The sequence below is a fragment of the Charadrius vociferus genome, unplaced genomic scaffold (assembly GCF_000708025.1).
Source record: "Charadrius vociferus isolate BGI_N301 unplaced genomic scaffold, ASM70802v2 scaffold13, whole genome shotgun sequence".
Taxonomy (NCBI): domain Eukaryota; kingdom Metazoa; phylum Chordata; class Aves; order Charadriiformes; family Charadriidae; genus Charadrius; species Charadrius vociferus.
The window spans coordinates 4113256-4127816 of record NW_009647763.1 but is presented as its reverse complement, the minus strand read 5'-3'; the positions used below and the strand labels follow the sequence as shown (position 1 = coordinate 4127816).

The window sequence follows — 14561 nt, the reverse complement described above, 5'->3', positions numbered from 1 at the left end:
AGCCGTGAGTGCCGGTGTCCGGCGGATCGCGCCATCCAGCCCCGCGGCCCGCGCGCCCCGACCGGGCACAGCTGCCCCCTCCTCTGCCCTTCTTCGCTCCTTTTCCCTCGCCGCCCTTCCCGGGGGAGGAGAATCCTTCGGGGGAACTTGCACCTCTGGCCTTTCAAAGGCGTTCTGAGGTGTTAGCGTACGGGTTACAGCGCTGTAACCACCACTATCTGTGCTTGATGTTGCAGAGAGAAGGAACCTGTTCGCTACGCGAACCTCATGTATGACAGGAGAGTGGTGCGCGGCAACACTTACGCCCTTCAAGTCATACCTGTGGTATGTTTTTTATGTAGATCGCACTCCGGCTTTGTTGAAAAGTAATAGGTAGTGCAGGAAAACTGTTCCTCATTAATAATTTTAACCACTGAGGTTGTAATTTTACTTAAAGTGTCTCACACAGTCACAAGCTCTCCAGTTAAACTAGCATGAGACTGGTTTCAGCCTTTCTTCAAAGTACTTGGCTTCCCGTGAACTTCCGTAGTTTGGATTATTTTTTTTGCCATTAGATACTTGATTCCCCCTCCCCCGCCATTTCTTTAGTGTCGTGATGACTGACACTGCATCATCTATTACTGTATGCATCCACAGGTGTTATCAGTGAGAACAGCAGCTCTTGGGAAATGAATTCTTGCGGTAGACTTTGGCTTACCCTTCTAAACAGGCAGAGCTAGATGGTCTAGCTGTATGTAAAAGCTGCTTGTGTGGAGGCAGAAGTATTTTATTTATCCTGATACAGCAGTAAATGTTTTAGTGATACTTTATTTTCAGAGACTATTTCTATATAGATACTTTGATCATGTAAGAGTTTAAAGCCGTCTGTGTTTTTGAAAGCTACTTTGTGGAAATAACTTTGTGTTGTTCAGTAGCTGTTTCTTAGAGTGAATTTCACTCGTGTTCTATTTCAGAAGTTTGAAAGTGGTGTTCATTTCAATTCACAAACACAATACTGAATATAAAAGTTAGTATGGGTTTCTTTTGCTTCATCAGCAATAAAGAAGCTATAATTTTTATCTAGCAAACAATTCTGTTGATAATATGATAACTGGATTTAAGTCCACTTGACCTTCTTAAAGCTTTACCTAGAAACTCTCACTTGTCAGCAAGAACGTGCCATTTTAATATACTTTATCTTGCAAAGTTCTGTATATAATACCCACTTCCAAATAGCAACTGATTGCTCTTAGTGTGAGATGTCATTAGTGTCATGCCTGTAGGCAGCTAGTGTACCTTATTAGTTTCATGCCCTACAGTCATTAAGGTAACTGAAAATTTAGGGTCAGGACCCAGAAAAGTATATCTGAAATGCTAGATTTGTAGCATTAAAATCAAACAACCACCTTTGCTTTCCTGTAGAGAGAAATGAGTATCATATCCAAGTACAAAGTGTAATCTGCTTTGTGGGTTTTTTTCTTTTTCATCCCTGCTCAGAGTACCCAACCCAGTCCCCTTGAGATTCAAAGGCAGAGGGAAGCACGGAAAAGAGCACTGGCTAGAAAGCATGCAAAAGAGCAAATGCAACCAAGAACACCTGAGCCTGTGGAAGGTAGAGAGCATATTCACGTGCAGACAGGTAAAAGGTTTGTTTTTTTTTTTAAAATTCATCTGAAAACAAAAACTTGCTGATTTATATTCACTTAGTAAATTGATAATGCAGTTGGTAGAATCACATATGGTTAAGGTTAGAATCATAGAATTCTAGAATCAGAGGTTCTCTAATCCTTTCCATTATAACCCTTTATTTTTAGTTGTATTTAATAAGCTTGGCTAATTAGTGACATTTTCCCAGAGGCTCTGTTTTTCAGTTTCCAGTGTACGTTCTTGAATGCTAGTCAAGACTTCTTCATTTATTTTTTCCTTTTCCAGTATCATCAGAGAAGTTCGGTATATGCTTAAAATTTTGCTTAAGAGTGCAGTCATATGTAATAATAAAAATACTATTAAAAACTGGAGGACACACCCTAATTTAGAATACAAAACCACCCTATTTGTGGGAAAACAAATTTATTTGTAGGAAAACCAAACTTTGGCAGTGCGGTAATCATGAGGTGAGTGTAATGTATTGCTGTGCCCTCTGAAAATCATTTCAGATTGGACTGACTTACAAACTGGGAAAACAGCTGTGTTACATGCTAATCAGACATGGTCTTTGGCTTCTGAATGTTTCCTCTGCCACAGAGGAACCTACTAAGTGAAATTCCATTTCAGACATAACAGGTAACATGGCATCAGATGGCCTGTGCAGCAAACTGATCTATGTTTTAAGTTGAGGTGTCGTTTTTGTTTTTTTTTTTAACGTTATAGAAGACATTTTATTGCACTCTTTGGGTATAATTCACCCTGTACAGTCATCAAAAATAGTTGAGAGTTAAAATAAAAAGAATCCAACCGACAGCATTCATTGTACTTTTATTTCTAGAGCTGTATTTGGAAGAGATTAGTGACCGGATAATAGAGGTTGATACAGAGTGTCAAACAGATGCATTTTTGGACAGACCAGCCACTCCACTCTTCATACCAGCCAAAACAGGAAAAGATGTGGCCACGCAAATAGAAGAAGGAGAGGTATGAAGCGAAGTCAGGTCTGCAAGTGCTGTCAAACCGTGTCTCCCATACAAAATGCATTTCTGATGGAAAACTGAGGCAGAAGCAGAAAGGAACTTATCCTCACAGAACGTGGGGAAAAAAAAAAAAAGGTCCCAAATGTCTGCTGTGAGGTGAAGTGCAAAATTAAGGAAGGTGCTTCTCCATGTGCACTGGTTCTGCTGCTTTCAGCTAAGGACTACAATGCTGAGAAATGCTCTCCCCTGTAGAAATAGTGTCCAGCCTGGGAAGGGGCTGAGAACCCAGAGGTGAGCAGAAACAGGGTCCAGGTGAGTGCTCTGCTTCTCCCTGGCAGCCCCCACAGTGGCTCTGGTAGGGTGTGTGGTGTCTCACTCCAGCCCACTCATCCCTTAGCCCCCAGCTGCATTCACACTTCTTGCTTTGGCTGACACTGGGCCCCCACCTGCACTTCTCAGGCCTGCCTTCAGCACAAGGGCTTTGGTCATCCTCCTTTTCTCCTTGCCAAGATGCTAAGAGTGATAGTGATCAAGGGACATTTACCTCTGTTTCCCTGACTCCCATCCTCAGCTGTTTGACTTTGACATTGAAGTCAAGCCGATCCTGGAAGTGTTGATTGGGAAAACGATTGAGCAAGCTTTGCTGGAAGTCATGGAGGAAGAAGAGCTGGCCCAGCTGTGGGCACATCAGCATGCCTATGCAGAGCTGCGTAATGCAGAGCTTGCTGAAGTACAACGCCTGGAAGAGCAGGACAGGCGATACAGAGAGGAGAAGGTAGGACTTCAGGCAGGCCTGTCTGAATGCTCATCAGAAGAGACAAAACCATTTCCAGTACTGAAAGACAAGCTGTGAAATAATTGGGATGTGCCCAAAAGAGTATTGTCAAGTTTGATATTCCTCAAAGCATTTTGGTGCCATATAGCTGCACTCTGCTATTTGCTCTCGTGCATCAGCAGTGCAGTCATGCTCCAGTGACCTGGTGTACCTGGACACCTCATTGAGAGGCCAAACCCAACAGTACCCTTTGGACCTGGTGCAGCTGTTACTCTAGCCTTTTCATTATAGTAACTGCTAAATGAATAGTCACAGAGCTTGAAAGTAAGAGAGGCACCTCCTAGTCTTTCACACCCAATGCATGCACTACTGCGTGTGCATGCATACCTCTCAAGATGTCCAAGTATTAAGCTATATTAGTACTATGTAGTAAATAGAAAGGGCAAGTCTTAGTTACTTGCTATTGATCAGCCTTATAGATTTGGGGTTTTTTCCATGTTTTCCTGGACCAATTTGAGTTTTAACCTCTAATTACATCAAATAAGATATAAAATTGGAAAGATGAAAAGTTTGGGAAATCCTGACCCAATTTCATCTTATTCAAAGGCCAACAACCAGCTTTATCTGCAATAATAAAGCAAAGAGTCACTCCATCAATGCATATTAAGGTATCAGAGAAGCATTTCATTTGGCCAGCTACAAGGCCCTTATTTTACAGACTTGCCAAAATCAGAAAAGGTATACCAAAGGAATATGTTTCCCTCTAGTCCTTGTGTTTTTTAGTACTCCATTGACTGAGCACAAGGTTGCTTTAAAGCACTTGTTCACATGAGAAGTTTTTGTGACTGTTAGAGGCCATAAATATTGGTACTGTTATCTTTACTATTTATCTCTCACACTGTGATCATTCTTCAAAGTCTAGATCAAAGAGCAACAGCTAAAGGCCTGAAAGTTGTACATGCAATATTGTCTTGACAGGAACGTCGCAAACTCCAGCACATGCAAATGCTGCAGAAACAGAAAGAGACCACAGAGAAAATTGCAGCTCGGGCATTCGCTCAGCATTACCTGGCTGATCTCATTCCCTCGGTCTTCAACAATCTTCGTGACAGTGGGTTTTTTTATGACCCTATAGAAAGAGGTTTGTATTTTCTTTTAGTTTTTCATATGTGAACTGAGTATTACAAAGGTCAAAACAACAATAAACCATAGCTTACTGTCCTATGATTTAGAATAATGTTACAAGACTATTTGTTTACATTTGTGGCTGAAGAGATAGTTTCAAAACTGATTTTTTTTAAAACAAACATTATTGGTCATCTGTGCAAGGAGTCAAGAATAAGCAAGAGCTGACCGTGTTACAGTGAGAAGAGGTGCTTTTGAATTGAAAGGAAATAAATGGGTGGTTAGGATTGGTAGAGCAGAGAGAGAGAGATATCCAAATTGAAGTAAATGTATTTTGATAGGACAGGCAAAGAAATCTGTGTGTCATTCTGAATATTTGTTGATTATCAGAGCAATGGATAAATTAGTCAATTATAATTAAGCCCTGAAAATAATTTTGGAGTTGTACATCGGTGAGTTCCAAGCTTTTGGGATCAGCAGCGTTTCTTACAAGCTACCTTGCTGCACTGCACTTCCCCAGGCAATCCATAGGTGCCCAGACCACAGCTTGGGAATGGATACATTCTCTCCAGAATGAGTCATGGGGTGAATGCAGAAACTGAGTGTATTTTGCAAACAGGCCAGGCCTTGGGACCACAGTGTACAAAGAGCACAAGAGGGAACAAATGATTTTGGCAGACCAGAAGCCAGACATCTTTGGAAAGCAAGGCAGGAAATGTTATTCTTCTGACTTGTTCAGGGTAGTTATTCTCATCTCACTAGAACATTACTGTATGTCTCATCTGTGCTAGCCCTTCAAGGGTGCCAGCCCCCTTTGAAAATCACCAAAATTGAGAGGACTCTGGTTTAGGTCCATAACAGTGAGGAACCTCAGTAAGAGAGGCAGGAGATAAGAAACCCAACACCACCTGAGAGATTTAATCTGGCTCTTGCAAAGCAAGTGTGTGTTGGCAAGGGTTTTCATCTCTTAATGATCGTAGCAAATGAAAAACAGCCCCAAGATCCCATCGCTCATCCTTAATAAAAAGGCATTTTATTCTTTCTTTTTTCCTGCTAAATGCTTACAGATATTGAGACAGAATTCCTTCCGTGGCTGATGACAGAAGTGGAAGAAACACTAGAGAGGAAGGTTCTGGGGAGGACAATGCTTGACTGTAAGTTACCAAATCCAGGAGTGTAATCTGGGCTTCTTGATGTTCTTGATTGTTTTTCCCCAGTCAGAACAAATATCACACTTTACAGGGTCATTATGAGTTAAGGTAGCAGGTGTCATTTTTAGCAAGAACTACAAGTACCCATGGCTTTTTGTGGTTTTTTTTTATTTTTTTTTTTTTTTTTACTATATTAAAACATTTTTAGTGTTGGAAAACTACTACTACATACATCTAGGTAATTGATTTTCAGCTGAAATAATGGAAGTGTCAGTCATGCTGCAGTACTCCCTCTCTGCTGGCTTTATGCTGTTTGCAGCGTGTTGATGCTGGGAGATGCAATACATTTGGCAGAAGCAGAATGGTTAGAGAACACCAATTGTTTTCTCTGCTATAAAACTTTTATTTCTCATGTGTTACACAGCCATCATGGCTGTGCTGTTCTCTGTAGTGTGCCTGATTGTGCCAGTGGGAACAGAAAAGTTTATCCTGTCTACAGCCACATGTATACCATGAAAGTCTCCTAACTTGTTTGTGTAAGCTCCCTGAGCTATGGAGTAATATGTTCATCCTACGTGAAAGGAGATGAAGGATAATTGTGGGCCATGGCTGACTGAGAAGTCCGGTGACCACCACTTTTCATCAAAACAAGGGCTTACGTCCTCAGCAGTCAATAATGATGTCCTTGCTTTTGAAATAGATTAAAATATCAGCCGTCTTTGGGGCTAGTTCAAGCTAGGTATTCAGGTTCTTTTATTAGTCAGTCTTCAGAGGCTGCAGTTGAAACACCTGAACAATCTAAACTCTGCCTTGTGTAGAAACACAAAATTATGATGAGTGCACGTCCACCACGGTGGTCCTAGATCAAACCACTTTTTATACTTGTGTTACATCTTTCATTCCTGTACTTTTCCTCCTGCTGTGATTTGGGGTTTGAATTACAATTGTGTTTGTTTCTTTTGGGGTTATTTTCAGTTTAATGAGGACCCTGAATTTTCTTTGTTAAGGTATAATTTGGATAATTACAGCTGGTCTGTTAGGTACTTCATCCTATGATATATGTGCCTGTATGTACACTTAAGGATCACTTCTTCATGTAGGTCTTCAGGGGGGAGGGAATTTTCTCTCTTTTTAATTAAGAAGTGACTACTAAATAAACATCCCGAGGAGAATGTTGCTGCAGAATACGCTATTGATAAGAACATCTATCATATTCCTGTTAAATCTTTCTGTTTAATTTTTTAACCAGATATTGTGGTCTTGCACCAGTTCTAAGACACACAGAGCATGTGGAAACGGCCAATAAGTAATATCAGCAGCCCCTGTTTTGCTATTTACCCTCCGTATTTCCTGACTTAGACCAAATCACCCACTGTTGAGTAAACATCTCTGCAAAAGGAACTGCAAATTGGATTCTCCAAGTTTTGTAGAGGCAGACACAGCCTTGGCTGAGATAGTTTGTGGCTTCCCCCCCGCTTACGCAGAAGCATAGGAAAAATCTCTAAGGATCCATTTTTAACATATCTGAATGAAGACGCTCCTTAAAGAATTTATTTTTTTACTGTCCAATAAAAGAACTGTGAACTACAAGGGAAGCACCCACAGCGTAAGGTTTGTCCTCTCAGAGAAGTCAACCCATGAATTAACAATGAAGCTCCTCTTAGTACCTGTACATTGTCCTGTTTTCTGTGTTAATCTTCTCTTCCTTAATTGTTGGCCTCTATGTTTCATGTTTAAATGATGTAAGTCAAAGTGAATGTTGATTATTTTTTTTTCTGTTGTGTTCTTTGATTTGGAAGGGGTATAATGTTTAGAAAAAATTACGAAGGCTAAACAGCAAAATAATAAAGAATAGGTGCTTTACAGCTGTTTTTCGGAAAGAGAAAATCTTTTGATGAGTTGCATATTTCCAGTATTTCCCCCTGCCAAAACCATCATGCTGTGTGCAGCCTGGCTAGTCCTTGTTCCTGGCGGGTTGACCCGCTTCGGAAGTGAGGAACAACAGTGAGGAAATGAACAAAACAATCCAGGTGAACCCCTTCAAATCACTGCTTTCAGTGTAAACTGCTCATTTGGCTGGAACTAGGATACCACAGCAGGGATGGTTTTTCTCATTCAAGTATTCTTTCATTTTTAGTGTTATTTTGGTATTTTTTCCCCTGTTTAAGAAGTTACAGGTCAGTAATACATAAAGTAATCTCAAATTATAGTTTGGGGTTTTTTCCCTCCATGTTTGTTAACGGTGGCTTTCTCTGTTTCAGCCTTGATTTGTTCAGTGGTTGAAAAACGCTTAGATGCGTTTAGCCATAAACCTCTGCCTGATCAGACAGAGGCACCTGCTGAAGAGCCCAGGCCAACAGATGCAGCACCCCAGGTGGCTGGTGAGACAGACACTGCTGACCAAGCAGTCACAGAGAAAGAAGAGACCGACCAACCTGTTGCTGAGGAACAGCCTTCACGTCGCATCTCCTTCCAGTTAGAAGAATCAGATCAAGCAGGAACAGAGGATTTGGAAACAGAGTAACAAGCAGGCAAGTCATCAAGTAAATGGAGATGAATGGCTTAGCTGAAAGAAGAAAGAAATTCCTATCCATTTACAAATATTCTGCCTTAGCCCATGCTGAAGGATGAACCTAAGCAACAGCAGAGCATTAAAGCGTGTTTTCCATATGCTGACATTGCTGATTTCAGACTGTAAGAATAAAGACAGAGGTTACTAGTGCAATGAATGGCAGTGAAATTCTATCCCCTTCTACAAAATCCAATCCATCAAAAGCCTGGTATGTTTACAGTTGAAAAGTAATGTTGTCCCCCTCCCCGTGCTAGAAGGTCATGAGAAGGACATTGAGAGCATCCTAATAACCTTTGCAAGTGCTTTGATAACGTTCTCAGAACAGAATTTCCTTACCTTCCCTATTTTGAAAGGTAACTGCTATGGCACTTAAATAAATTTCTTTTCACTCATGTTCGACTCTCCTTTCCTGACAAACTTGGGTGGACGTGTTAGCAGGTAATAGAGCAAATGCTGTTGTTCCTGAAGCTCTTCAGGTTCAAAGAGTTATCTGCCACTGGGAATTTCTGCCAGTGCAAAATCCTCCTCAGCCTCCTGACTCCTGGAGCACTGGTGAGTGGCTGGAGCCATGTGCTAAGTCAAGCCTCGGTTTTCTTTGTAATCGTCCTTTCCTGATGGTTCACTGGAAATTATACCAGATACGACTGACAAAATGCACCTGCATTGCCACATGTGTCTGTGTTCACAGGCCAGCTCCACAAGCGGGGCATTCCCCCTCATAAAAGTACATCTGTGCTCCATTGCAGCAACATCATTTCCTTGCTAGCTGTGCCTGTGGAAAAAGCCTTGCCTTGTCCAGAGTGCTTTGTGCTACCTCCTCTCTGCAGGTCGGACGAGATGTGCGGTAACCCAGCAGGCCAGATCCAAGTCTGAGTGGGATGTCAGAAATGACACCTGAAGAGACAAGTACCAGTTCCACATCTCATACCCTCAAAAGGGACATCCAGACTTTTCACTGGAGCACTTGCATGTATGGCTTCACAGGCAGACCCTGCCTTCCCTCCATCCTGGGCTAGGACATCCAGTGATAATCAGGGCAGCTGTAGCTTACATGGAAAAGCTCCGTTGGAAGGTGTCAGGTATTCATCTCTCTCGGTAGGTAGCTGAAAATCAGAAGTAATGAGATGTAACCACCAACAAATCCACTCAGTGATTTTATGTAATATGAATGTGTTTGAGTGTCTGGAGTCACGTAGTACTTATTGTAGATAGACGCATCCATGGATGCTTTTCAAAGCTGGAATATTCCCCTGTAAACTCCTCCTCTGTTTGCTAAGTTGACAGTATTTCGACAAAGTGTGCTTGTTCTTTTCATTTTTGACTGATTCCTCAAAGCATCCAGCCAAATGTGTTACATGTATAAAATTAAGATAATCGGTGCTCACTACATATGTCTACAAGTTTCTAAGAAGAATTTATTTTTATGCATATGACTGGAATTGAAGGCTTGAAATGAAACTCTGGTTTAGGCATTGAAGTCAGTGGGAGGTTAACCTCAATTTCAGCAGTAGCAAGATTTTGCACTGTTTTTTTTTCCCATGATGATGGATACTCCTGTCATGACTTCAGGTAAATCGGGTAAATAACTTCAGATTAATTTTATCTAGAGAAATAAAAATGCTTTGTGACATGATTCATGAGAATTGTGTTTCCACTCATTTTTGGGACACTGTATGTCAGTTTTAAGGATTCCTCATTACTGAATGATTGTTTTGTCATGTAATTACAGACGACTTAGCATAACCTAGAGGACTGCCATGGATAATTCCTGAAAAGATTCAAGCAAATGCTGACTCAAATATTTTGTTTTGGAACATTACAGGAGGAAAGTGATCAGCTGGAATATTTTCATTTTTGTCACTCCTGCTTTGTGTTTGATTGCTAGAAAATTTACTTGAAGTGTTAAATTATTCTATTGAAAGAGGTTGTGGCATTATTATGTATTCTTAAGTTATTATAAAAAAAAATTAATTGTATGCCCTGCATTTTTACTTCATTAGAATGTATAGCTACAACTCAAGCATTGTGTATTGTGGTAGAGCTTGCTGGAACAGGTCATGTTTTTATGGGGCCATAGAGCCAAGAAGCTTTATACTACATTGACAATTTTTAATTAATAACCCTGTACCTTAATTCAGCCCCAGACATGGGCAGGTTGGCAGAGAAGGTGACCCCTTGCATCCTGTTGGTCACTGGAGAAGCGGAAAACCATGAGCAACCGTGAGGAGGGGAAGAGGGATATGGGGTAATGGCGTAGCTGTCACCTGTCTGGGGTGATGCCAGCAGACACGCAGGCTGTGTGGCACAGGCCTTGCTGCTGGAAGGGTGGCTTGGGTGCTGGCATGCAGGTGGCTAGAGGAAGCCACTCTAGCCATGCCTGGGTGCGAGCACCACATCCCTCACACCACCTTCCCACAAGGGCCCCTCTTGATGCCCTTCCCCTCCAAATCCCTTTTCTCTGGTCTGTGTCCCCAGCAGGCAGGTAAGCCTGTGGGGTGGCCAGCTCTGCACCCACAGTGGCATGGGGGAGGCCCGGGGGTCTGTAGCTCCACTCCCTGCTCAGAACCACAGCAGCATCCCTCCAGTGTGTGTGCGAATGCAATGAGGAGCAGAGAGGGGACAGAAGGAGGCGGTGCTGCAGGCACTAGAGGGCAGGACAGGCCACAGCAATCCGGCTGCGGAGACATGTAGAAAGACTCTGATGTCACCTGTTGCCCACCCTGCACTAGTGGTACCTGTCTGGACTTCGCTCCTCTGATAAACCCCAAAGGCATCGACCTTTTGCAGAATCCTCTTGTATCATGAGAAGTTAACACATAGGGTCGCCCAACATAGTTTGCACTAAGATCATAGAATCCCAGAATGGTTTGGGTTGGAAGGGATTTCTAAAGATCATCTAGTCTAATCCCCCTGCCATGGACGGGGACATCTTTCACTAGATCAGGTGGCTCAAAGCCCTGTCCAACCTGACTGTGAACACTTCCAGTGATGGGGCATCCACAACTTCTCTGAGCCTCGTGGGTTTCAGGGCTTTCTAGTTGCAGCTGTTAGTGTTTCCATGCCATGGCTCAGCACTGGGCTGAACCGTTTTGAAAAGTTCAGCAGAACTGTTTCAGCCTGTCCTTTGAATGAGATTGGAGGAAAAATACATTTCCCTGCCTATATTCAACCATCTTTTCAGATCATAAGCAACTCTTAACACATATGTGTGCTGGACTCAGGCTTCTTGGTGCTTTCTCCCAGAAACATAAGAAACTGGACACAAAGTTCATTTTGGCATGGAACTGTGTCCAAAGGCCTACTTGTGGCATGGAGGAGTTGAGCTGGTACCTCTTCTAGTCACGCCCAGGCTGGGTACCTGTCAGTAAAAGCCTCAAACAGTGGTGTGTGTGTGCAGTGAGGCTTACTATCTTTGTGTGTTTTTTATCAAAAGCAGCTGGTTACAATATGACTGTATCCATGTGTTTTCCATCTATTGATTTCTCTGCAAAGAGCCAAAGCATTACTCCAACAGCCAGCTCAGCAGTTTAGCTCCATGTTTACTTCAACACCCACTTGAGAAGTGGGAAAGACATTCAGACTTACTGCCTGGCCCTGATTCAGTTTGGGAATCCTCTTGATAGTGATGGACCAAACTGGACTCTCTGTGTTTCTCCACTGCACACTGACAGCCTGGGAGCATTTTGTTGAGAGTAAAATTCATGGCTGGTTTGTTGCTGGCAGAAATCATGGGTTTCAAAGAGATGCAGAGAGAACGAATAAAAAGAATACACCTATGAAAGTATTCGCTCTATTGCTTATATGCATGTGTTAAACATGAACCTCTCCTTATCCATCTTTAATGGCTACAGCCTTGGGAGTCCATAGAAGCTGTATTACTTTTAACAACAGCAATATACAGCAACAGTCCTGTGGTCTTCACAAAGCCATGATGATTCCTGTCCTGCCCTCCTGCAGGAGACACATTTAGACCAGTAGGACAGTCTCTGTTATATCAAAACAATGAAGCTCGCCACTTTACTGGTATGAACCAGAAGCTAGACATGGCCTGGAGTACATTTCAGTGGTCTAGCTGTGATGCTGTTTTATTGCAGTATTATTCTAGTTATAAACCACCTTATGTCGCCTCGATCCTCCTCCTCAGCCCCCACCACAAACATTTGGCCCTCTCAAATTGCCCAGGCCTTGGTTATTAACATATGATAATATTAGCATACATATATCGTCACTGGCAGTTTAAGTTCATAAACTTGACAGGCAACTGTAGCAGCTGTGGTAGTGGCATATCCCATACTGCCGACTGCCATGGGGTTCATGATTTCTGGCAAAAAGTCTGGCTGAGAGGCTGATGCAATAATGCTTGAAACTGCCCTAGAAAGATTATTTTTATCTATCAGAGTCCTATCTGGATCTTTCAGCCACTGCTGAGACAACATATACTGTTAAAAATGACCTAACAGTGGAATTTTACTCAATAGGAATTGTGATTCAATCATGCTTTGGCAACTGAAATTATATCTACTTTAAACATAGCTTTTTTTAAGATGATCATGTCAGAAAGTACTCATATGTATGATGGATTACAGAGTATGTCTAAATGATTATTTAATGGGCAAATAGCAGCGGGCCAACCATTACCATTTTAATTAATGGTAATTAATCAATCAAATATATTTGTTTCAAACAGAGTTATCTACAGTTCTCCAAAACACAACATGCTGAATCACAGGACCACTGAAAGGTCCAGCTAGGCTGGAAGGGATCTCTGGATCCCTGGTCACCTGGTCCAACCTCCTCTAAAAGCAGGGCCCTAGATTAGGCTGGATTTTGACTGGCTGGGGTGTAGCCCTGCTGAAATGGGTTTGGGGGTCCTGCTGGCCGTCAAGCTGAGCAGCTGGGCAGCAATGCCCCTTGCAGCTGTGAAGGCAACCCATGTCCCAGGCTGTGTCAGCAAGAGCATAGGCAACAGACCAATGGATGGCATTATTCCACTCTATTTGGCATTTGTTGGTCCTCACCTGAAGGACTGAGGCCAGCTGTGGCCTTCCCCAGCTCAAGAGAGGCACTGAAAAATTGGAGAGGGTCCCATGGAGGGCCACAGAGATGGTTAAATGCAGAGAACTTGCCATAGGAAACAAGACTGAAGGAACTGTGTGTGTTCAGCCTGGAGAAGAGAAGGCTCAACTGGATCTTATTACGGTTTTCCAGCACTGAAATGGTGGTTATGGAGAAGGTGGAAGCATCGTGGGCCAGGGCAATCCCATGCACAAATACAAGCTGGGCAGAGAATGGCTTGAGAGCAGCCCTGAGGAGGACTTGGGGGTGTTGGTTGATGAGAAGCTCAACATAACCTGGCAATGTGCGCCCACAGCCCAGAAGGCCAATCATATCCTCCTGGCTTGCATCAAAAGAAGCAGGTCAAGGGAGGTGATTCTGCCCCTCTACTCTCATGAGACCCCACGTGGAATATTGTGTCCAGCTCTGGAGCCCCCAACGTAAGAAGGACATGGGCAGGTCCAGAGAAGGGCCACGAAGATGACCAGAGGGCTGGAGCACCTCTCCTATGAAGACAGGCTCAGAGAGCTGGGGTTGTTCAGCCTGGAGAACAGAAGACTCTGGGGAGACCTTATAGCAGCTTTCCAGTATTCAAGGGTGCCTACAAGAAAGCTGGAGAGACATTTTTTACAGGGGCATGTAGTGATAGGTTGAGGGGGAATGGCTTCAAACTGGAATAGGGGAGATTTAGAATAGATATTAGAAAGAAATTCTTTACTGTGAGGGTGGTGAGACACTGGAACAGGTTGCCCTGGGAAGTTGTGGATGCCCCATCCCTGGAAGTGTTCAAGGCCAGGCTGGATGGGGCTTTGAGCAACCTGGTCTAGTGGGAGGTGTCCCTGCTCATGGCAGGGGGGTTGGAACTAGATGATGTTTAAGGTCCCTTCCAACCTAAACCATTGTATGATTCTACGATCTCCACAAGGATGACAGGACAAGAAGAAACAGCCACGAGTTGCTCCAGGGTACGTGCCAGCGCCCCTCAGCCTGCCAGGGTGCAAGTCTGCAACACAACCCCAAGAAGCAGCAGCAAAATCGGTATCTCTTCAGGAAATTCTTAATGCGGTGAGGTGCCTTCCTTCGAAGTCGTTAACTACCGCCAGTGCAGGTGAGGGGTGGTTGTGTGGACCCTTACAAGCACGGACAACTCCCTGCGGCCACAGCGGTGGCGATGCCGGCGGTGGGAAAGCCGCGGGCCGGGACACTCACACGTCGTTTTTAACGAGTTTCCCGGCGGCGCCGTGGCAGCCCAAACCCTCGGGCACCCGCGGCCGAGC

General features: G+C 43.3%; 1 protein-coding gene across 1 annotated transcript in view; it reads left to right on the top strand.

Moving 5' to 3' along the window:
* Positions 1-14561, top strand: part of RSPH3 (radial spoke 3 homolog (Chlamydomonas)) — a 67755-nt gene that overhangs the window by 6534 nt on the left and 46660 nt on the right. The window contains exons 2-9 of the mRNA XM_009882347.1: positions 237-324; positions 1477-1618; positions 2465-2610; positions 3178-3381; positions 4360-4522; positions 5574-5660; positions 7919-8177; positions 8976-9073. Coding sequence (XP_009880649.1) covers positions 237-324; positions 1477-1618; positions 2465-2610; positions 3178-3381; positions 4360-4522; positions 5574-5660; positions 7919-8177; positions 8976-9073 — 1187 coding nt within the window. The remainder of the gene's footprint in view (positions 1-236; positions 325-1476; positions 1619-2464; positions 2611-3177; positions 3382-4359; positions 4523-5573; positions 5661-7918; positions 8178-8975; positions 9074-14561) is intronic.